The sequence below is a fragment of the Tachyglossus aculeatus genome, chromosome 3 (genome assembly GCF_015852505.1).
Source record: "Tachyglossus aculeatus isolate mTacAcu1 chromosome 3, mTacAcu1.pri, whole genome shotgun sequence".
Classification (NCBI taxonomy): domain Eukaryota; kingdom Metazoa; phylum Chordata; class Mammalia; order Monotremata; family Tachyglossidae; genus Tachyglossus; species Tachyglossus aculeatus.
In genome coordinates, this window is record NC_052068.1 from 21,696,506 (window position 1) to 21,720,185 (window position 23,680).

Sequence of the window (23,680 nt, forward strand, 5' to 3'; positions counted from 1 at the left end):
CATTATTATTATTCTCCCCCGGGACTCGGTGCGGAGGAGGAGCAGGCGGGGCCGCCGGGCGGGGCGGGGGAAGCTCTCTCTCCTCGGCTCACCGATCCCCTCCCCCGGGGCTGGGGTGGGGAGGGGGGCTTCTGGAGTTGCTGAGTCTGGGGGCTGGGACGTCCAGGCCCCTCCTCCTGCGGCCGCCGCAGCTCTTCCAGCTCCTCGGAGCTCTGCGGCGGCCAGGAAACCGGGCGCCGCTGCGGGCTGCGCCCCGCAAGCTCTCGTTCCCGGGTCCGGGCCAGGATCAGAACTGAGGACAGAGCCACCAGCACCGCGGAGAGCATCCTCCAGCATCCTCCCTCATCCTCCAGCATCCTCCAGCATCCTCCAGCATTCTCCAGCATCCTCCCACATCCTCCAGCATCCTCCAGTATCCTCCAGCATCCTCCCACATCCTCCAGCAACCTCCAGTATCCTCCCGCATCCTCCAGTATCCTCCCTCATTCTCCCTCATCCTCCCGCATCCTCCAGCATCCTCCCTCATCCTCCCTCATCCTCCAGCATCCTCCCTCATCCTCCCACATCCTCCAGCATCCTCCCTCATCCTTCCACATCCTCCAGCATCCTCCTTCATCCTCCCTCATCCTTCAGCATCCTCCTTTATCCTCCCGCATCCTCCAGCATCCTCCCACATCCTTCAGCATCCTCCCGCATCCCCCAGCATCTCCGCAGAGCTGGTCCTTGGCCTGTCCAGCACGACGGACAGCGTCTAGCTCCGCTCCGCCCGAATATGGCCACCGAGGTAAGGGGAGATGAGCCCCCTCGGCCTTGCCCACCGCCCCGTCCCCCCGCAACCCCTTCCCGGGGCTGGGGTGGCACTCAGGGACAAAGCTCGGGCCTCGGGGCTGACTTGGAGGGAGGGGAAGGGAAGGAAAACCGCCGGCCAAAGGCGGAGGAAGGGGTGGAGAGAAAACCAGAGAGGGAACCCCCACCTCAGCATTCCCCCGTTCCCCGGGGGTTCCGCCCCCGAGGAGTCCCACACCTCCTCCCTCACCACTTGTTGGCAAGGGAACCGCCGACTGTCGCCTCTTCCAGGGTCCCCGGCTTGGCTTTCCAGGAGAAAGGCTGCAGGAGCTGCGAGCGAGGTCGAATAATAATAATAATAAGAAGAAGAGTAGTATTTGTTAAGCGCTTACTATGTGCCAAGCACTGTTCTAAGCACTGGGGTAGATACAGAGTAATCGGGTTGTCCCACGTGGGGCTCACAGTTTCAATTCCCATTCTGCCGATGAAGTAACTGAGGCACAGAGAAGTTAAGTGGCTTGCCCAAGGTCACACAGCAGACAAATGGCAGAGCCGGAATTAGAACTCTCGACCTCTGACTCCCAAGCCCGTCTCCTTTCCACTAAGCCAGGGTATTTGTTAAGCACTTACTCTGTGCCAGGCACTGTACTATGCGCTGGGGTGGACATAAGAAAATCGGGGTGGACACAGGTCCTGTCCCACGTAGGGCTCATAATTTCCGTGGCTTAGTGGTAAGAGCACAGGCTTGGGAGCCAGAGATTGTGAGTTCTAATCCCGCCTCTGCCACTTGTCAGCTGTGTGACTTTGGGCAAGTCACTTAACTTCTCTGTCCCTGTTAACCTCATCTGTAAAATGGGAATTAAAACTGTGAGCCCCACATAGGGCATCCTGATTACCTTGTATCTTCCCCAGCGCTTAGAACAGTGTTTGGCACATAGTAAGTAAGAGCTTAACAAATATCATTGTTATTATTATTATTATTATTTTACAGATGAGGGAACTGGAGCACAGAAGAGTGAAGTGACCTGCTCATGGTCACACAGCAGACAAGTGGTCAAGCCAGGATTAGAACCCCTGATCTTCTCACTCCCAGACCTATGGTCTATCCACTATGCCACACTCCTTCTTATTTCTGGCCTCGGATGAGAAGTGGGGGAGGAAGGGGTGCGGGGGAGGGGAAGCAGGGCTCTCCATCACCAGTAGCCAGGCTTACCTCCACGCGTTGCTATGCGGTGTACTCGCCCATGGGCTCAGTCATTCTGAAGTTGTTCCAAGAGGAAGCTGTCTCTCAGTACCTTTTCCTGATCTTTTGAGAGGGGCAGGGATGTGGGGAGGAAAGGAAAGTTCAGAGAGCCCCCAGCTTGAGAGCCAAAGCTTCAATTCTCAGGGGTAGAATTCCAGGGGGAAAGGCCTTCTGCACTGCCAAATGCCACCCTAGCCTGTTCCTGCCAGGCAGTCCCTCCTGAGGAAATTTCTCCCTTTCTATCCTGCCCTTCACCGACTGGCAGCTCCATGGATGCAGTTCTAGGACAGCTGGGCGGTCAGCCCCAGGGGGGCCTCTGTGAGATCGATTCCCCAGCAAATGAGGTGAAGTTGTCCTCCTCCCTAGGCAGAACAGAGTCTGCTGCATCTCTAGGCCAAGGGAGGACTTTGGTGTCCAGAAGGTTCGCTTATGCACATTACCCCTCTTCACCTTCACTCATTCCAACCTATAAGCAAACTGGCAATGTAGTCTCCTTCCTTTGTGGGTTTGGAAACTTAGGCACAGGAAAGTCCCTTCCTCAGGTTGTACCAATGAGTCAATTCCAGACGTTCCCTTTTGCCATTCCAGCTTCCGGTGAGTCCAAGGATATCAGGATTCTGAGATTCTCTTCCTGGTTCTCCACTGACCTAGAGAAAACCACGTGCCCCTGTCTCTCTAGCCCTGGGTGGGTTCCCGACTTTGGGGAGGCTTGGGAATTAATGTGGGAAGACACACTGGGCTGTGCCGGTAAGGAGTGAGGCGTCAATACTAAATGTGATTCATATTATTCCTTGCAGAATGAGGTAGATGCAGGCCATGGCTTTTGGGGGACAGTTTGGTGAGGATAAAGGCAGTCCCTTGATGAGGGACTATGACCCCAAAGAAAAGCTGAAATCAGAGGGAGCATTGGAAGTGGCCTCAGGAGGAAATGACGGGGACGATGTCTTGAGGTGTGACTTGGAGGATTGGAGGGAGAAGCACCTCTACATTCTATGAACACCCCAGGACACACCCCCAAACCTTAGTTCTAGGCTACCAATGGAGGAAATGAAAATATCAGGAAAACATGGCGGGGCTAAATGTGGAGGTTAGTCTGTCCTTTGGTTGGACAGTCAGAGCTGGCCGGAGGAATTACGATAGAACCCCAAGAGCCCTGGCAGGCAGCTTCAGGGAGAAGGGTTGGATAAGAAATGGCTTGGGTGGGAATGTCTCCTCCGGTCTTTGAGTCCCTGTACCTTGGCTGGTGGGAGGGGTTATAAGGAAGCATGAGGATGGGGGAAGGGAGACAGTGGAGGAGAGGGATGGGAAGAGTCCTCTGCTTTAAATTGACCTGATTAAGGAGGAATTTAATGAACACATTTCAGTGCAGCAAACTGCAGTGAATGTATGTCATGGGCAGTCGGGGCCCTCCCTGCTGAGTAAGAGAGTAATGAACTGTTGCCTCTGGAGAGAACAAGGAACTGTGGTGAAGCCCCTCTACCCAATTTCCAAAAGTCTTGTGAGATCTCACAATATTCTTTCTTTCTTTCTTTCTTTCTTTCTTTCTTTCTTTCTTTCTTTCTTTCTTTCTTTCTTTCTCTCTTTCTCTCTTTCTCTCTCTCTTTCTCTCTCTCTTTCTTTCTTTCTTTCTTTCTTTCTTTCTTCCTTTCTTTCTTCCTTTCTTTCTTCCTTTCTTTCTTTCTTCCTTCCTTCCTTTCTTTCTTCCTTTCTTTCTTTCTTTCTTTCTTTCTTTCTTTCTCTCTTTCTTTCTCTCTTTCTTTCATTCTTTCTTTCTCTCTTTCATTCTTTCTCTCTTTCTCTCTTTCCTTCCTTCCTTCCTTCCTTCCTTCCTTCCTTCCTTCCTTCCTTCCTTCCTTCCTTCCTTCCTTCCTTCTTATCATATTTATTGAGTGGTTACTGTATGCAGAGCACTATACTAAGCGCTTGGGAAAGTACAATACAACAATAAACAGTGATATTCCTTGCCCACAACCAGCTCACAGTCTTAAGTTGAGAAGACAGACATCAATACATCTAAATAAAATTACAGATATGTACATATGTGCTTTGACGCTGGGAGGGGGGAAGAGCAAAGGGATAAATAAAATTACAGATATGTACATAAGTGCACCCATACTTGTCACCATATCTGACACCAAAAGTCACCAATCAATCAATAAATGGTATTTATTGAGTGTTTACTATGTGAAGAGCACTGTACTAAGTGCTTGGGAAAATGTGAGACAACAGAGGTGGTAGATATGATCCTTGCCCACAAAGACCTTATAACTTACAGGGGAAGATAGATATTAAAATAGATTAGGGAAGAGGAAATAGTGGTGTATAAGAATATTTACAGAAATATTGTGGGGCTGGGGTGAGCATCATCATTACTACCACCACTACAAGCATTTTTTTACTGCTTGCATTATAATAATGATGGTATTTGTTAAGCACTTACTATGTGCCAAGCATTGTGGAAAACCTTGCGCTAAACTCTGGGGAGAATACAGAGAAATAAATTAAGGCCCGACTCTCAGCATACAGAGGAGAGGGCCAGGCACAAAAGGAAAGATCAGTGGATACTGTCCCTCTAAGCTGATCCATCTCAGTCTCCAGGAGGCCCTGGTGTTGCGCTAAACACCACCCCCATTCACTCCTTCAGTTGGATGGAATGGAATAGTTTTCTAATGAGCTTGGGATTGGAAGTTCGTTCATGCATCCTGTCTGACTGCACCAAACCCTGCTGCTGGGGGATGTCCATTAACTCCAACCCCCTAGAGTCCAAACCTGCCTCCAGTTCATGCTTTCCTTGTAACAGGATGAAGTTGTGGATGTGTAACTCACAGGGCCAGAGATCCGGGATACAAGCTGCCTTCCCCAGGCTAGACAGCTTCCCAACCCTTCCTTCCATTCACACCCTCCCAGGCCCTGCCGCCTGATAATTGGTGCTAACAGACTTCTTGAGGTGTTTTTCCTTTCTATTTCAGGCTAATTGCTTCAAGGCAATGCTCTTGCTCAGCTAAGAGCCCAGGGGCAGGTGGGAAGTCTGGCCTGTAAAGGTCGGTGAGAGATGAGAGGCTCAATTCATGGTGTCAGCTATAAACCTCTCCCTCAGGAAAATCCAGGAATGCTCTCCAGAGCCTCCTGCCACAACAGTGGGGGCTGCTCTCATGGAAAGATGTTTGAGGGGAGATGCAGAGATACATAATAATTGTGGTATTTGTTAAGCAGTTAGTATGTGCTAAGCACTGTACTAAATACTGTGATAGATTCAATATAACTAGGTCTACTTGGGGCACACAGTCTAAGTAGGATGGAGAAAAGGTATCGAATCCCCATTTTGCAGATGAGGTAACAGAGGCACAGAGAAGTTAAGAGACTTGCCCAAGGTCACAAAGCAGACCAGTGGCAGAGCCAGGATTAGGACCCAGGTCCTTCTGACTCTCAGGCCTGTGATCTTTCCACTAAATCACACTGCTCCTCCAAGGTAATCAGGGTGGACACAGTCCATGTCCCACATGGGGGCTCACAGTCTTAATCCCCATTTTACAGATGAGGTAACTGAGGAACAGAGAAGTTAAGTGATTTACCCAATGTCATATTGCACAATAGCTCAGTGGAAAGAGCCCGGGCTTTGTAGTCAGAGGTCATGGGTTCAAATCCCGGCTCCGCCACTTGTCAGCTGTGTGACTTTGGGCAAGTCACTTCACTTCTCTGTGCCTCAGTTACCTCATCTGTAAAATGGGGATTAAGACTGTGAGCCTCCCATGGGACAAACTGATCACCCTGTAACCTCCCCAGTGTTTAGAACAGTGCTTTGCACCTAGTAAGCGCTTAATAAATGCCAGCATTATTATTATTATTAATGTCCGTCTCCCCATCTAGACTGTAAGTTCACTGTGGACAGGCAGTGTGCCTGTTATTTTGTGCTATCCCAAGTGCCTAGTACACAATAAGCACTCAATAAATACAAATGACTGACCAGTGGTGGAGTCAGGATTAGAACCAGGTTCTTTTGACTTTAGGCCCCAGGCTCTTTCCATTACTTTGAACCTGGCTGTCTGCCAGGCCAGGGCTAGAGATAGGAAACAGTCCGTGTCGCCTGCAGCCCACAGTCTGGTTGTGTATAGCAGGAAAACTCTGAATTCCTGATCCATGGAGTCTCCCTGCTCTCCATACCCCACAACTTCTACACTGGGCAATGCAGAGAACTGCTGGGACTGGCTGAAAGTAATATCAAATAACTGAGGTATTTGTTAAATGCTTACTATGTACCAAGCATTGGAGTAGAAGCAACATTGCCTAGTGGAAAGAGCATGGGGCTGGGAGTTAGAGGACCTGAGTTCTAATCCCTGCTTTTACCATTCTTCTGCTGTGTGACCTTGGGCAAATCACTTAACTTCTCTATGCCTCAGTTCCCTCATCTGCAAAATGGGGATTTAATACCTTTCTCCTCCCTCCTACTTAGAATGTGAGCCCATATTGGGACCTGATTATCTTGTATGTATCCCAGCCCATAGTTCAGTGCTTGGCACATAGTAAATTCTTAGCAAATGCCACAATTATTATTATTATTGTGTACAAGTTAATCAGGTCAGGCACAATCCCTGTTCCACATGGAGCTCACAGTCTAAAGGGAAGGGAAAACAGGTATTGAATCTCCATTTTACAGATGAGGCAAGTGAGGCCCAGAGAAGTGAAGCACCTTCCCCAAGGTCACACAACAATAATAATGGCATTTATTAAGTGCTTACTATGTGCAAAGCACTGTTCTAAGCACTGGGGAGGTTACAAGGTGATCAGGTTGTCCCTCGTGGGGTTCACAGTCTTAATCCCCATTTTACAGATGAGGTAACTGAGGCACAGAGAAGTTAAGTGACTTGCCCAAAGTCACACAGATGACAAGTGGTGGAGCTGGAATTTGAACCCATAATCTCTGATTCCAAAGCCCGTGCGTTTTCCACTGAGCCATGCTGCTTCACTGCCACAAGCCAGTGGCACATCAGGGATTAGAACCCAGATCCTCTGACTCCTAGGCCCACATTCTTTCCAATAGACAACACTGATCCTTGCTGCTTTTTTCTGTTCTACTAGTAGGAGGCTCTCCAGAGCCTCCTGCCACAACAGTGGGGGCTGCTCTCATGGAAAGATGTTTGAGGGGAGATGCGGAGATACATAATAATTGTGGTATTTGTTAAGCACTTAGTATGTGCTAAGCACTGTACTAAATACTGGGATAGATTCACTATAACTAGGTCTACTTGGGGCACACAGTCTAAGTAGGAGGGAGAAAAGGTATCGAATCCCCATTTTGCAGATGAGGTAACGGAGGCACAGAGAAGTTAAGTGACCATTTCCCTCCTGCAATTTTCCTGGACAAACTCACTCTCTACTCTCCCCATCCCTCCTGGAGTCATCCTGCCCTGTCATGATTCCCAATTAGCCAGATCGCAACTCCTCTCCTCACCCAGAGCTGGCTTGGGACAGAAGCCAGTAGGAGATGTTGGGGTGGGGGAACCAGCGATAGGGAAAGAGCCCCCCTTCCTCCACCCCAAAAAAGAGAGCCAGCCCTGCCGGGGAGATCCTGTCCCTTTCTCTGAACGGTGTTGTTCACTTTGGATTCCCAGGCTTTTACTTCTGAAGCTGTGAGCCCGCTGTTGGGTAGGCACCATCTCTATATGTTGCCAACTTGTACTTCCCAAGTGCTTAGTACAGTGCTCTGCACACAGTAAGCGCTCAATAAATACGATTGAATGAATGAATGAATGAATGAAGTTTGTGACTCTGTCCTCCGGTGGTGGTTAGCATAAACCCGAATGGCTCATGGAATATTTAATGGCAAAGCAATAGGCTCAGAGTCGATATTACAGCTTGAATTTATGCAGGGGGTAAACTGAGTTATTAAGTGTGAGGGGGGAGGGAATGGGTTTCCCCAGGGTGAAGAGTGAGCATCATTCTCAATCTGGGTTACTCTAGTTCTGTTATACGTGTGTCTTCATGGGGTGTGTTGACACACCAGTCTGGTTGCCTGGGCGGATGAGGTGGGAGGTGCAGAGTTGTGTGAGCGCCTTTGCAGAAAGTGTGTCAGGTGTCTGGGTGGTTCATCCGACCTCTGTGATGACTGCTCAGGCCTTCAGCAATATCACAAGGTGTGGTAAGCGGGATGTTTTGCACATAGTAAGTGCTTAATAAATGCCATCACTATTATTATTATGATAATAATTGTGGTATTTGCTAAGTGCTTACTCTGTTCCAGATGCTGTTCTAAGTACTGGGGTTGATACAAAATAATCAGGTTGGACATAGTCCCTGTCCCACATTGGGCTCATAGTCTTAATCCCCATTTTGCAGATGAGGGAACGGAAACGCAGAGACGTGACCTGCCCAGGGTCACACAGCAGAGAATTGGCGGAGCCAGGATTAGAACACAGGTCCTTCTGATTTCCAGGCCTGTGCTTTCGGGAATCGGCAGTGGTATCCCTGGTTCACCCTGTCCAACCTCTTCATCCTCTCCTCTCCATGGCTCATTCCTTCTCAACATGTTTCCCTAGAATGCAGAGTTCTCAGTTGGGCTGGGCATCTCCAAAATTTGGTAGAGAAGCAGCGTGGCTTAGTGGAAAGAGCATGGTCTTGGGAGTCAGAGGCCATGGGTTCTAATCCCGGCTCCGCAGCTTGTCAGCTGTGTGACCTTGGGTAAGTCACTTCACTTCTCTGTGCCTCAGTTACCTCATCTGTAAAAAGGGGATTAAGACTGTGAGCCCCACATAGGACAACTTGATTACCTTGTATCTCCCCCAGCACTTATAACAGTGCTTGGTGCATAGTAAGCGCTTAACAAATACCAACATTATTATTATTATTTGGTGTTAACTTTCGGTCTGCTCCTGAGTCCTGTTCAATATGCCAGGGGTCACCCCTACCCACAACAGAGGTTCCCTATCATAGCAGCTTCCCAGTTCCCAGGATTGGTCTTCTTACACCTGAACCCTCAGTGAATGACCAATTGGTCCCTGCTCATGGCGTGCACTGCCGAGGGTGTGCACTGCTGAAGGCATGCACTGTCAGAGGTGTGGAGGGTGTGCAAAGCCATGGGTGTGCATTGCAGAGCATAGATGCTTTGTTTTATAGTCTGTCTCCCCCTTCTAGCCTGTGAGCCCACTGTTGGGTAGGGATGGTCTCTATATCTTGCCAACTTGTACTTCCCAAGCGCTTAGTACAGTGCTCTGCACACAGTAAGCACTCAATAAATATGATTGAATGAATTAATGAATGTAGCTAGCTTTTCTTCTGGCCCCTTCTCGGGTGCAAATTTCAACAATGGAACCTACCAGTTTCCAGCAAGGCAATGGGGCTTTGTCTCGGGTCTCTATATGTTGCCAACTTGTACTTCCCAAGCGCTTAGTACAGTGCTCTGCACACAGTAAGCGCTCAATAAATACGATTGAATGAATTAATGAATGTAGCTAGCTTTTCTTCTGGCCCCTTCTCGGGTGCAAATTTCAACAATGGAAACTACCAGCTTCCAGCAAGGCAATGGGGCTTTGTCTCGGGTCTCTATAGGTTGCCAACTTGAACTTCCCAAGTGCTTAGTACAGTGCTCTGCACACAGTAAGCACTCAATAAATACGATTGAATGAATTAATGAATGTAGCTAGCTTTTCTTCTGGCCCCTTCCCGGGTGCAAATTTCAACAATGGAACCTACCAGCTTCCAGCAAGGCAATGGGGCTTTGTCTTGGGTCTCTATATGTTACCAACTTGTACTTCCCAAGCGCTTAGTCAGTGCTCTGCACACAGTAAGCATTCAATAAATACAATTGAATGAATGAATAGATGTTTTGTTCTGTAGTCTGTCTCCCCCTTCTAGACTGTGAGCCCATTGTTGGGTAGGGACCGCCTCTATAGGTTGCCAACTTGTACTTCCCAAGTGCTTAGTACAGTGCTCTGCACACAGTAAGTGCTCAATAAATATGATTGAATGTATCAATGAATGTAGCTAGCTTGTCTTCCGGCCCCTTCCCGGATGCAAATTTCAACAATGGAACCTACCAGCTTCCAGCAAGGCTTTGTCTTGGGCTGGGTTGCCAGGGGAAAGATGGAGGAGGTCTCTGGGGCCAGTGTGACACAGAGGCCGGCCCCCAGAGACCTCCTCCGTCTTTCCCCTGCCAACCCAGCCCGTGTGGCACAGATGAATGTGGTCATAAGTAGACTGTGGGGGACCCAGTTTCCAGACCCCCAAGGAAAATCAGGGGCAGCTCAGTCCCTCCCCTGGTAAGAAGGATGATTTACCCTGGGTTTGGCTCTGGGTCTTTGTCTCCCCCACATCCCCAGTGCCGCTAACCTCCTCACTGTACCTCATTCTCGCCTGTCCCGCCGTTGACCCCCGGCCCACGTCCTTCCCCTGGCCTGGAATGCCCACCCTCCCCACATCCTCCAAGCTAGCTCTCTTCCTCCCTTCAAAGCCCTACTGAGAGCTCACCTCCTCCAAGAGGCCTTCCCAGACTGAGCCCCCTTTTTCCTCTCCTCCTCCCCATCCTCCCCTCCTTCCCCTCCCCACAGCACCTGCATATATGTTTGTACAGATTTATTACTTTATTTATTTTACTTGTACATACTTACTATTCTGTTTTTTTTGTTAACGATGTGCATTTAGAGAAGCAGCGTGGCTCAATGGAAAAGAGCACGGGCTTTGGAGTCAGAGGTCATGGGTTCAAATCCCGGCTCTGCCAATTCTCAGCTGTGTGACTTTGGGCAAGCCACTTAACTTCTCTGTGCCTCAGTTACTTCATCTGGAAAATGGGGATGAAGGCTGTGAGCCCCACGTGGGACAACCTGATCACCTTGTATCCTCCCCAGCACTTAGAGCAGTGCTTTGCACATAGTAAGTGCGTAATAAATGCCATTATTATTATTATTATTTAGCTTTAATTCTATTTGTTCTGACGACTTGACACCTGTCCACATGTTTTGTTTCATTGTCCGTCTCCCCCTTCTAGACTGTGAGCCCATTGTTGGGTAGGGACCGTCTCTATTTGTTGCCAACTGTACATCCCAAGCGCTTAGTACAGTGCTCTGCACACAGTAAGCGCTCAATTAATACAATTGAATGAATGAATGAATGAATGCAGTGGCATTTCCTGGAACCTGGTGCCTTGAGCAGCAGCGTGGCCTAGTGGAAAGAGCATGGGGCTGGGAGTCAAAGGATCTGGGTTCTAATCTTGGCCCTGCCACAATGACTCATTCAATCATATTTATTGAGTGTTTTATTTATTGTGTGCAGAGCACTGTACTAAGCTCTTGGAAAGTACAATTCAGCAACAAATAGAGGCAATCCCTGACGACGATGCCTGCTGTGTGATGTTGGGCAAGTCATGTAACTTCTCTGTGCCTCAGTTCCTTCATCTGTAAAATGGGGATTAAGACTGTGAGCCCCATGAGGGACAGGGACTGTGTCCAACCTGATTATCTTGTATCTACTCCAGTGCTTAGAACAGTGATTGGCACATAGGAAGCGCTTAACAAAATGCCACCCCAATTACTGAGCAAGAGACTTCGTTTAATGGATCTTCCTTAAGCTCCATCAGGGCTAGTGGAAAGATGTGGGTTTAGGTGTCAGGAGAACAAGATTCTAGTCCCAGCTCTGCCACAGGCCTGCTGGTTGACCTTGGGTGAGTCACTTAGCCTCTCTGAGCTAGAAAAGGGGTTAAGATCCCCACCTTTTAGGCTGTAAACCCCTGAGCAAGAGGGACTGTGTCTAATTTGATTATCTAGTATCTGCTGCCACACAGAGTTCCTAGCTCATGGTAAGTGCTGATCTCTTGCTGTAATAATGATATCTGGGGCAATTTGTTGAGCGCTTACTAAGTGCAACACACTGTACTAAGCTTTGAGGAAGATACAAGCAAATTGGGCTGGACACAGTCCCTGTCTCGTGTAGAGCTCAGTCTCAATCCCCATTTTACAGATGAGATAACTGAGGCACAGAGAAGTGAAGTGACTTGCCCAAGGTCACACAGCAAACAAGTGGCGGTGTTGGGATTAGAACCCATGACCTCCTGAGTCTTGGGCCCGTGTGCTATCCACTATGTCATGCTGAGATTACACTGAAGCAGCATGGCTCAGTAGAAAGAGCACAGGATTTGGAGTCAGAGGTCATGGGTTCAAATCCCAGTACTGCCAATTAATAATAATAATAATAATAATGGCATTTATTAGGCACTTATTATGTGCAAAGCACGGTTCTAAGCACTGGGAAGGCTACAAGGTAATCAGGGTGTCCCAAGCGGGGCTCGCAGTCTTAATCCCCTTTTTATAGATGAGGTAACTGAGGCACAGAGAAGTGAAGTGACTTGCCCAAAGTCATACAGCTGACAAATGGTGGAGCCGGGATTTGAACCCATCACCTCTGACTCCAAAGCCCGGGCTCTTTCCACTGAGCCACGCTGCTTCTGTAATTATCACCTGTGTTACTTTGGGTAAGTCACTTAACTTCTCTGTGCCTTCTGCAATTGTCAGCTGTGTTACTTTGGGTAAGTCACTTAACTTCTTGGTGCCTCAGTTACCTCATCTGTTAAATGGGGATTAAGACTGTGAGCCCCCTGTGGGACAACCTGATCACCTTGTCCAGCGCTCAGAACAGTGCTTTGCACATAGTAAGTGCTTAATAAATGCCATTAAAAAAATCTCAGGCCCTGGTTTATTGCCACCACCTCCTCCTCCTCCTCCTCCTCCTGCTCCCCTTTCTCCTCCCCCTGCTCCCCTCCTCCCCGCTGTCCCCACAGGCAGCTCACACCTCCCGTTGTGTGTCCCAAAGGTGCACAACTTGCAGGAGCTCCGACGCAGCGCCTCCCTCGCCACCAAGGTCTTCATCCAGCGGGATTACAGCGACGGGACCATCTGCCAGTTCCAGACTAAATTCCCCCCAGAACTGGACAACCGGGTAAGGAGGTAGGGGGATGAAGGCCCGGTGGAGTGGGGTGAGGGCCTGCTAGAACCCCCTGAAGTCCCCGGAGCCTGTGCCTTCCCCTTGGGTCTGAGCAGATCCCAATTAGCCTGGGCAACAAGGGGCAGGTCACGGGACCCTCAGAGAGGCTCCAAATCCCCCCTGGGATCCCTGTTCCTCGTGGGGCTGGTGGAAGGTCAGTCAGCTATTCCCAAATTTGCTAAAGGGAGTTGCCCTCTCTGTCCCCCTCCCAAAGCCTCGGAGTGGACTCTGACAGTCCCGCTGGCTGGCCCCTTTGGCCACAGGCCACAGGGAGGGATCACTCAAGCTGAGAAGGCAGCCCTGCTCTGCTGCTCCATCCTTTTGACTCGGGGTTGTCTGATCCAGGGCATTTGGGGACCCCCATCCCTTTGAGTCTGTTGCAGATCCACCTTCATCCTCCCTAAGTAGCAGGAGGGAGTGGGGCTGAGGGGGATGGGGAGGGGATGGGTGGTATTGGCAAGTGGGGGCACTAGCTGGCCATGTGGCCACACTAGTAGGCCCCATGGGCTTTTTGCTGACTATAATTCTGAAAACTCTGCAAGGTGGATCTGGTCCAGCCCCCTGCCCTCAGGCTGGCCAGCACCATAGCCAACCCTAATGGGTTTGGTTCTGTTCTGTTCTTTCCCTAAGGGCCCCATTACAGTATTTATTGAGTGGCTACTGTGCGCAAAGCCCTGGCTAAGTGCTTGGGAGCTCCTAATAGAAGTGGATCTTGGGCAAGCCACTTAACTTCTCTGGGCCTCAGTTCCCTCATCTGTAAAATGGTGATTAAGCCTGTGAGCCCCACGTGGGACAACCTGATTACTTTGTATCTCCCAAGCTCTTAGAAAAGTGCTTTGCACATAGTAAGCGCTTAACAAATACTATCATTATCATTATTATTAGAAGATGGGGTCTCTGCAGGAGAGACAGACAATATAGTAATTTCAAGATACGAACAAGAAGGAGAGTACCACAGCTCTCTCCCCTCAGTAATAATAATAATAATGATGGCATTTTTTAAGTGTTTACTATGCTAAGCGCTGGGGAGGTTACAAGGTGATCAGGTTGTCCCACAGGAAGCTCACAGTTTTAATCCCCATTCCCAGATGAGGTCAATGAGGCACAGAGAAGTGAAGTGACTTGCCCAAAGTCACAGAGCAGACAAGTGGCGGAGCCAGAATTTGAACCCATGACCTCTGACTCCAAAGCCTGGGCTCTTTCCACTGAGGCACACCCATTTATTCTTTTCCCAGGATTCAGTTTCCATGAAATACGCCCACTATATGGGGCATTCTTCCTCGTCTCACTCACAGGTCACCCGGGCTTCAAGCCCATGCTGCCAACTCACCTGCCCACCCTCAATTCATGAAACCCACCCCGGTGTAATCCATGCTTCGTGGACTTTGGGCCCCCCAGACCATTCATGCTTCTCTTCCTCCAGATTGAGCGGCAGCTGTTCGAGGAGACGGTGAAGACGCTGAACAATTTCTATGCCGAGGCTGAGAAGATCGGAGGCAGCTCCTACCTAGAGGGGTGTCTGGCTTGTGCTACGGCCTATTTCATCTTCCTCTGCATGGAGACCCACTATGAGAAGGTGCTTTCTGATCCTCCCCCTGCTCCCCTCACCTTTCTCCCTGTCATTCATTCATTAATTTAATCAAAAGTATTTATTGAGCGCTTACTGTGTTCAGAGCACTGCACTAAGCGCTTGGGAAGTACAAGTTGGCGACATCTAGAGATGGTCCCTACCCAACAACGGGCTTACAGTCTAGAAGGGGGAGACGGACAACGAAACAAAACATGTGGACAGGTGTCAAGTCGTCAGAATAAATAGAATTAAAGCTAAATGCACAACATTAACAAAATAAACAGAATAGTAAATATGTACAAGTAAAATAAATAGAGTTTTAAAACTGTACAAACATATATACAGGTGCTGTGGGGAGGGGAAGGAGGCAGGGCCGGGGGGGATGGGGAGGAGGAGAGGAAAAAGGGAGCTCAGTCTGGGAAAAAGGGGACCGCATCAACCCCTCACATCCCTTCCTAGCCCCTCATTCCTCAGTCTCCCCCTGTATTTCCCTGACCCTCTCTTCTTGCTCTCTTAATAATAATAATAATAATGGCATTTGTTAAGCGCTTACTATGTGCAAAGCACTGTTCTAAGCGCTGGGGGGGGATACAAGGTGATTAAGTTGTCCCACGAGGGGCTCACAGTCTTAATCCCCAGTTTCCAGATGAGGTCACTGAGGCTCAGAGAAGTTAAGTGACTTGCCCAAGGTCACACAACAGACATGTGGTGGATCTGGGATTTGAACCCATGACCTCTGACTCCAAAGCCCAGGCTCTTTCCACTGAGCCACGCTTCTTCTCTTCATTTTCCCATCTCCTCTGTGTCCATCTCAGAGCCCCTTTCTCCATCCCCTGAGCTGCAGTTTCCTGTTCCTGCTTCAGCTGTTTGGGCTCCTCCTAGCAGGCCCCTCCCAGGTTCAGATCCCATCTCAGAGGAACTCTCTCTCCCTCTGTCTCTCTCTCAAATGTATTTATTGAGTGCTCACTTTATGCAGAACACTGTACTAAACACTTGGGAGAGTACAATAGAACAATACGACAGAAGCATTCCCTGCCCACAGTAATAATGATGGTATTTGTTAAGTGCTTACTATGCGCCAAGCACTGTTCTAAGCGCTGGGGTAGATACAAGGTGATCAGGTTGTCCCACGTGGGGCTTACAGTCTTCATCCCCATTTTCCAGATGAGGTCACTGAGGCACAGAGAAGTTAAGTGACTTGATCAAAGTCACACACCTGATAAGTGGTGGAGCCAGGGTTGGAACCCACGACCTCTGACTCCCAAACCTGGGCTCTTTCCACCAAGCCATGCTGAGGGGACTCAACCCCCTCCCACCAGTGATTCCCTCAACAGCTGCCGCCCCTTCTCCCCCTCACAAACACACACCCTGGTTCTGCCAGCTGGACTCCCTGAAGTCGTCTCCTCTGCTCCTCTGGCAGGTCCTGAAGAAGATTTCCCGCTACATCCAGGACCAGAATGAGAAGATCTTTGCCCCTCGTGGCCTCCTCCTCACAGACCCTGTGGAACGGGGCATGAGGGTGGTATCCTTCTCAGTTGTGGTGGGAGGGACTAAGAGGGTTGAGGGCAGCAGCAGGCCGGGGTCCCTTTTGGAGCATGGGCTGGGCTGGAGCTGGTTTGGTCTCCTCCATGGAGGTGCAGGGAGAGGGGCAAGCCCGCATGGGATGGATCATAATGATTGTGAAGAAATCCCTGTGGAGGCCTGCTGGGATTTCTTTTAGTCCCAGCAACTTACTTGAACAACCAGACAAGGACTCTGCCCTGCAACATGTTCAGACTGTGTCTTTGTGGGTATTTGTCTTTGTGTGTGTGTGTGTGTGTGTGTGTGTGTGTGTGTGTGTGTGAGGTGGGATGAGGCCTTGACCGTCTCTATATGTTGCCAACTTGTGCTTCCCAAGTGTTTAGTACAGTGCTCTGCACACAGTAAGCGCTCAATAAATGCGATTGAATGAATGAATGAGGCCAGGAATCCATTAGAGGGCAAGTCTATCCTGTGGAAACCCAGTTTGGTCCTCGGGGCCCTGAGCAAGATGTGGTGGCCCCAGTTCCTCCACCGGGGCCACCAGTGGAAGCTTCTCCTTCCACTGAGAAGCAGCGTGGCTCAGTGGAAAGAGCCCGGGCTTTGGAGTCAGAGGTCATGGGTTCAAACCCCGCCTCTGCCAATTGTCAGCTGTGTGATTTTGGGCAAATCACTTGACTTCTCTGGGCCTCAGTTACCTCATCTTTAAAATGGGGATTAAGACTGTGAGCCCCCCCTCCGTGGGACAACCTGATCACTTTGTAACCTCCCCAGCGCTTAGAACAGTGCTTTGCACATAGTAAGCACTTAATAAATGCCATCATTATTATTAAAGGGGAGGGAAGGAGGGTGAGGAGGTCCTTTGGAGGAACTGTCCCCAAAATGGTTAATAACTCTGAGCCCTCATATTGGAGAATCCCCCAAGGAAAAGAGGTGTGGGACCCCCAGGGGACACTGCTGAGTGGCTTCCTTGGGCTTGGAGATCTGCCATGAGTTCATTCATTCATTCTTTCAATCATATTTATTGAGCGCTCACTGTGTGCAGAGCATTGTACTAAGCACTTGGGAAGTACAAGTTGGCAACATATAGAGACGGTCCCTACCCAACAACGGGCTCACAGGCTAGAAGGGGGAGACAGACAACAAAACAAAGCATATAACATCTCTGATTACTGGGTTTCCCTGGATTCCCTGCACCCTTGAAATTCAGCTCTCTCCACTCACCACAGGCCTCCAAGTCCAGCCCGGGAAGGAGTTGGAATTCCAATCAATCATTCGATCAGTGGTATTTATTGAGTGCTCACTATGTGCGGAGCACTGTATTGAGCGTTTGGGAGAATACAATGCAACAGAGTTGGAAGACCCATTCCCTGCCCATAAGGCGCTTCCAGTCTAGAGGGGGAGAACTTGGACCGCTACAAGTTCCTACCCACCGTGGATCCTCCGTTCCCTACCCAAACCCAGCAGCATGGCCTAGTGGATCGAGCACAGGCCTGGGAATCACAAGGTCATGGGTTTTAATCCTGCCTCCTCCACTTGTCTGCTGTATGACCCTGGGCAAGTCGCTTCACTTCTTTCTCCCCCTCCTAGACTGTGAGCCCGTTGTTGGGTAGGGACCATCTATACATGTTGCCAACTTGTGCTTCCCAAGCGCTTAGTATAGTGCTCTGCACACAGTTAGTGCTCAATAAATACAATTAATTGAATGAATGAATGAATGAATTGGCTTCAGTTCCCTCATCTGTAAAATGGGGAATAAGACTGAGTCCCATATGGAACAGGGACTGTGTCCAAGCCAATTACTTGCACCCACTCTAGCACTTAGTACAGTGCCTGGAACATAGTAAGCACTTAACAAATACCATTATTATTATTATTGCAGCATGGCATAGTGGTTAGAACATGGGCGTGGGAGTTAGAAGGTCATGCATTCTAATCCTGGCTCTGCCACTTGTCTGCTCTGTGAGCCTTAGGCAAGTCATTTCACTTCTCTATGCCTCAGTTTCCTCATCTGTTAAATCTATGAGCCCCATGTAGAACAGGGACTGTGTCCAACCCGATTTGCTTGTATAATAGTAATAATAATAATTGTGGTATTTGCTAAGTGCTTACTATGTGCCAGGCACTGTACTAAGCACTGGAGTGGTTAGAGAAGCAGCATGACCATCGTGGAAAGAGCACAGGCTTGGGAGTCAGAGGTCATGAGTTCTAATCCTGGCTCTACCACTTAGCTGTGTGACTTTGGGCAAGTCACTTCGCTTCTCTGGGCCTCATTTACCTCATCTGTACAATGGAGACTAAGACTGTGAGCCCCTGGTGGGACAACCTGATAAACTTTTATCTCCCTCTATGCTTAGAACAGTGCTTGGCACGTAGTAAGCACTTAACAAATACCATCATTATTATGCAAGCAAATCGGGTTGGACACAGTCTCTGTCTCACGTGGGTCTCACAGTCTTAATTCCCATTTTACAGATGAGGGAACTGAGGCCCAGAGAAGTGACTCCTGTGAGATCACTCAGCAGGTGGCGCTTAGGACAGTCCCCAGTGTGCGTAGTAAGCATTGAATGGATTTTTATTTATTATGGTACTTGTTTAGCCCTTACTATGTGCCAGGCACTGTACTAAGCACTGGGGTAGATACAAGCAAATTGGTTTGGACACAGTCCCTGCCCCATGTGGGGCTCAGAGTCTCAATTCCTATTTTACAGATGAGGTCACTGAGGCCCAGAGAAGTAAAGTGATTTGCCCAAGGTCACATAGCAGACAAGTGGCAGAGACTGGATTAGAACCCACGACCTTCTCACTGCCATACCTGTGCTCTATCCACTATGCCATGCTGCTTAGTGAAGCAGCGTGGCTTAGTGGAAAAAGCCGGGGCGTGGGGGACAGAGGTCGTGGGTTCAAATCCCAGCTCCGCCACTTGTCAGCTGTGTGACTTTGGGCAGGTCATTTAACATCTCTGTGCCCCAGTTACCTCATCTCTAAAATGGGGATTAAGACTGTGAGCCCCAAGTGGGATAACCTTATAACTTTGTATCTACCCTAGCGCTTGGAACAGTACTTGGCACATAGTAAGCAATTAACAAATACCAAAATTATTATGATTATTATTCTCCTAGCGGTCATTGGTCTGATTGTAGCTATTGCACCGGGTGCGGCATCCCTATGGCCCTTAACGCGGTGGGGTCAGATGGAGATCTCCATCTACGAGGACCGGTGCAGCAGCGGCAGCTCCAGCAGTGGCAGCAGCAGTGGCAGCAGTGGCAGCAGTGGCGGGGGCGGCGGCAGCAGTGGCTGCAGCAGCGGCGGGGCCGGTGGCGGGGCCGGGGGGTCCGGTGGCGGTGGGCCCGGGGGGCGGTGACTGGCCGAGAGTCCCTGCAGGGAGCTGTACTGCCGGGACGAGGGCCTGTCTGAGCTGCGCCGGCTGCGCTACCAGAGTACCCGCTTCTGACTCAGATGCCGCCCCTGGGGAGGGGGAGAAGGGGAGCCCCTTCCCCACCCATCTCCCTCTGGCCCTGTCCGGCCCTGTCCTTCCCTCAGCCTCCACCCGCAGACAGTCTTTTTCCAGCTCTCTCTCCGCAGAGAGCAGCCTTCCCATGCTCCCAGCGCCATGCCCTGGCCTGAGGGGTGCAGGAGGGGATGGGGGGAGGTCAGGGGGAGCCCCCGGAGCAGGGGCGTAGGGGAAATGTCCTATGGGGTGGCTCTCCAGCTGCAGCAGCAGCAGCATCTAGCCCCCCAAAAGCCTCAGGCCTGCTGCACGATACCTCACCTACCTGGGCTTCCAACTGCCAGGCTCGGTGGTCCAAGGCCCAGACGCCCTTTGCGATGCCATTCTCGCCCCGCTGGCTGCGGAGCAATTCCCGTCTCATCTGCTCTCCCACTTTCCACTTTATGCCCACCCTCCCTTGCCTACTTCCCGCCACATCCCCCTGCCTGGGTGAGTGAGGGACCTGGCCCTGGGTGGCCCAGGGACTATCCTCAGGGGCAGAGGGGCATTTGGGGCATCTGGAGGTGTTGCCCTCCCTCCCCAGGGACTCTTCCCAGCCTCCCCTCCTGCCCCTCTCTTTCCCTCCTCCTCCTGTTGTTTGCTTTACCATCCCTAGCTGGGGCACCAGGAGGCCTCTGCTGGACAGGATGAGGGTCTGGGCATCCCTGAGAATGGACTGGGGTGGAAACTGACCTCAAAGAGTCAGCTGCCAGGATCTGCCGGCAGAGGCCACAGTATCCTTTCTGCCTTCCCAACTTCCACTCCCCCTACTCTTGGCACCCAGGGCTGTTGGCCTGGGGTCCCTAGAAATTGGGGTTTGAGGGGCTTGGCTCTGGAGTGGGGGCTCCCTTTTAGAACAGGGAACCAGCTGGGTCAGAGATTGAGGCAGGGGGAGGGGCCCAGGGAGGGGCCTGAATCTGGGAAGCCAGATTCCCAGAAGTGGGAAGGGGGACGGGGTGTCAGAGGTTAACTGGCAGATAGGGCAGGAGCCTCTGGATAAGGAAACTGGGGGAATCTCAGTGGAGAGAGAGAGAGAGAGAGAGAGAGAGAGAGAGAGAGAGAGAGAGAGAGAGAGAGAGAGAGAGAGAGAGAGAGAGAGAGAGAGAGAGAGAGAGAGAGAGAGAGAGAGAGAGAGAGAGGAACAAGGGAAAGTAGTAGCAGGGGTCAGTATGTGAGAATGAGCCCCATCCCTTGCCCCCCCACCCCCACCCTAGACCCCCTTTTCCCTGCTGCCTCTCACCTCCCACCCTACCTCGGGAGGTGGCAGAGGGAGTGTCGGGTGGGGAGCTGCTGAGGCCTCCTGGGGTCTCCACTAATTCCTTCCTGGTGCTCTGCTCTGCCTGTGACTGTTAAGAGTACCCCCCATCCCCACCCCATTTGCATGCGTCCCTGGTGAAACTTTCTACCCGGGCTCCTCAGTAGCCAAGGAATCGGGAGGGGTGGGGACACTAGCCACGATGCTGTCTCCTTGTCTCCCCTTTCCAGTCCCAGCCTGCTTCAGAGACCCCATCTTCCAGCCCTATCCCCTACCTAAGGGGCAGCCCCTCCCCTCCCCTCCTCACACATCCATGCGACCACTCTAGAGTGGAGGTCTGCCAGTTGGAGCCATCTCTCTTGTGGTGAGACCTGGGGCCTCCCTGCTGCCCATCTCGTATGGCGCTTTGTGATGAGGCCCTCCTCCAGGCTGGGTGGCAGTGATTTGGTGGTTCAGTGACTCGCTGGCATGACACTAGCCAGAGGCCTGTCCGACCCTCAAGGTGCTTCCTGGACAGTCTTCCTGACCTCCGCCCGCTTTCTCCAGCCACTCTATCCAGAGGGCATTGCCAGACGCAGGGCGCTGCCCCCCGGGGCCTCCTATCCTGACATGGAGAGGAACTGGCTTTGAGCCCACGTGGGGAGTGGCGAGCCACCCTGCAGCTGATGGCAACAGGACAAAGCTCCTTCGGCAGCTGCAGTGGCAACAGAGACTGGGGGACTGTGCCACGCCCCTCCACCCCGTCCTGCCAGAGCTGGCGAAAGATGCCCCAGTCTGCAGGGAAACACTGCAAGAGGACATTTCTACTCTGCTCCTCGGGCCATAATAATAATAATAATAGTAATGATAATAACTGTAGTATTTGTTAAGTGCTTACTATGTGCCAGGCACTGCACTAAGTGCCGGGTGGATACAACCAAATCAGGTTGAACCCAGTCCCTGTTCCATATGGGGCTCACAGTCTTAATCCCTCTTTCACAGATGCGATAACTGAGGCACAGAGGAAGTGAAGTGACTTGCCCAAGGTCACACAGCTGGCAAGTGGCGGAGTTGGAATTAGAACCCAGGTCCTTCTGACTCCCAGTCCCACGCTCTATCCACTAGGCCATACTTCAGAGTTGGATTTGAGAGGCCCAATACATAGCACAGTGCTTGACACTTTGAAATGGTTTAACAGACACTGCAGCTACTATTATTAAAGAGATAGCTCTACCCCTTCAGCAAGGGGTGCCAGAGGTATCTAAAGAGGGGCAGATTCTGTTTCTGTCATCAGGGGTGTTCCCAGCTGGATCACCATTCCTATGAAGCTGAGAAGCAAGGGGGCTTCCAAGAGAGTTGGGGCTGCCAGTGCCTTAGCCAATCCCAGACTGGGACCTCCCATCCTCTTCCCATCCTCCCCAGTTAAGGGAGAAGATGATTGTGTCCTGGTCCCTCTTTCCCATCAAAGTTCTGTCTGTGCTTTCCTACCAATGTCTGTCGCCCCGCGTGTGTTCTGAAATGTCTTTGCGTGGGGAAAAAAGAAGCCTTTGACAGATAAAGGGAACTGTGGGTCTGCCTCTGTCCCCTCTGTCTCCTGGCCCAGGGTTTCTGGGATTTCATTGTCCCTGACTCACCCCCTCAGGTGGAGCCAAGTATCCCCCAGATGGTGAGATTTTTCTCACCAGATCTCAGGCAGAGGCTTTGACTTAGCCCTTTGACTACCTCCATCGGGGCAAGAGTCACGCCAAGCACCTAATTGTCTTAGCCCTTGGCCCTGAGCTCTGGGTGGGGACCCTGTCTTCTCCCCTGGCCAAGTGTTAACTTCCTCAGGGACAAAAGCAGCCAGGGTCCCTTTGGAGCTATGCCTGTTTCTCCTGCTTTCCCTCCCCACCCTCTCCTCAGTCTCCAGCTGGCTGCCCACAACTCTGTCTTTGGACTCTGCTGGGAGAGAGGGCTCAACCATGCTGTCTGTCCGGGGCCAGATGGGTGTGTCTTCTAGCCAGGGTCTGTCTTCCAGGCACCAATCCGGGGGAGAAATGCTAGGGATCCCTGCTAAGGGACAGATCAGGGTCTGGAGATTATCCCAAAAATTTCCTTATTAGTGGCCTGGACACATAGGGCCTGTCCTGGAACAGAAAAATGATACATCTCCTAGCCAGGGTCCGTCCAGCTACAGGCCAGGGAGAAATGCTGGGGGACAGACCAGGGTCTGGAGATTGTTTGAAGCAGCTGCCTTCTTGTGTTCTGGATACAGAGGTGCTGCCCTGGGGTAGACCAGAGCATCTTCTAGCCAGGTTCTGTCCAGGCCCTAGGCCTGGGAAGGGTGAGGTAGAGGGATGGGAAAGAAATGCCAGGACACAAGTGGGGAAAGCCCAAGTTCTGACGATTGTCTGAGGATGCTTGCTGTTAGTAGCTGGGTTGCAGAGTGGCTGTGAATTTCCTCCCTCCTCTTCCCTCTGCAGGGCACTTTGAGATCCAGAGGCACCTGGTCCCAGCTGAGACCGACCCCCAGACCCAGTCTCTCCTCCTATCTAGGACATTAGAGGGGTGCCCGGGAGGTAGAGGGGGGAAATGTCACAAACACCTCAGCCCTCGGGATCAAGATGAAGCCAGCCTGGGCCAGAGATGTAGCCTCACAGGGAGCTGGAATCCGCCAAAGGTAGGGTCCAACCCCTCCTCACCTTCCCCTCTTCTCTTCCTTCAGGGCTTGATGGATAGTGCCCTGCTAACCCCCCAGCACCCCTGGCATCTTCTGGCTTAGAGAACTGCCAAGGGAGGAGGGCCAGGGGTCTGGAGAGGAGTGGGCAACGTTCCACCCCAAGCTTGAGTCACTGTACCCTTCGGGCCACAAACATCATATGGCAAAAAACGGCT

The 23,680-nt window shown here is 51.0% G+C and overlaps 1 protein-coding gene across 1 annotated transcript; it reads left to right on the forward strand.

Moving 5' to 3' along the window:
* The first annotated feature begins 591 nt into the window (after positions 1-591).
* On the forward strand, positions 592-22,516 carry GOLGA7B (golgin A7 family member B). The gene is made up of 8 exons (XM_038743352.1): positions 592-784; positions 12,824-12,949; positions 14,418-14,570; positions 15,985-16,086; positions 19,276-19,415; positions 19,467-19,522; positions 19,795-20,022; positions 22,449-22,516. The coding sequence occupies exons 1-8, from the start codon at positions 773-775 to the stop codon at positions 22,514-22,516; spliced, it is 885 nt and encodes a 294-aa protein (XP_038599280.1). The 5' UTR covers positions 592-772.
* Positions 22,517-23,680: the final 1,164 nt, after the last annotated feature.

Excerpts from the sequence above, each read along its gene's own strand:
- GOLGA7B (XM_038743352.1), top strand. Across the intron at positions 12,950-14,417 it reads CCCCAGAACTGGACAACCGG|ATTGAGCGGCAGCTGTTCGA; the intron begins GTAAGGAGGTAG and ends CTCTTCCTCCAG. Across the intron at positions 16,087-19,275 it reads TGGAACGGGGCATGAGGGTG|ATGGAGATCTCCATCTACGA; the intron begins GTATCCTTCTCA and ends CGGTGGGGTCAG.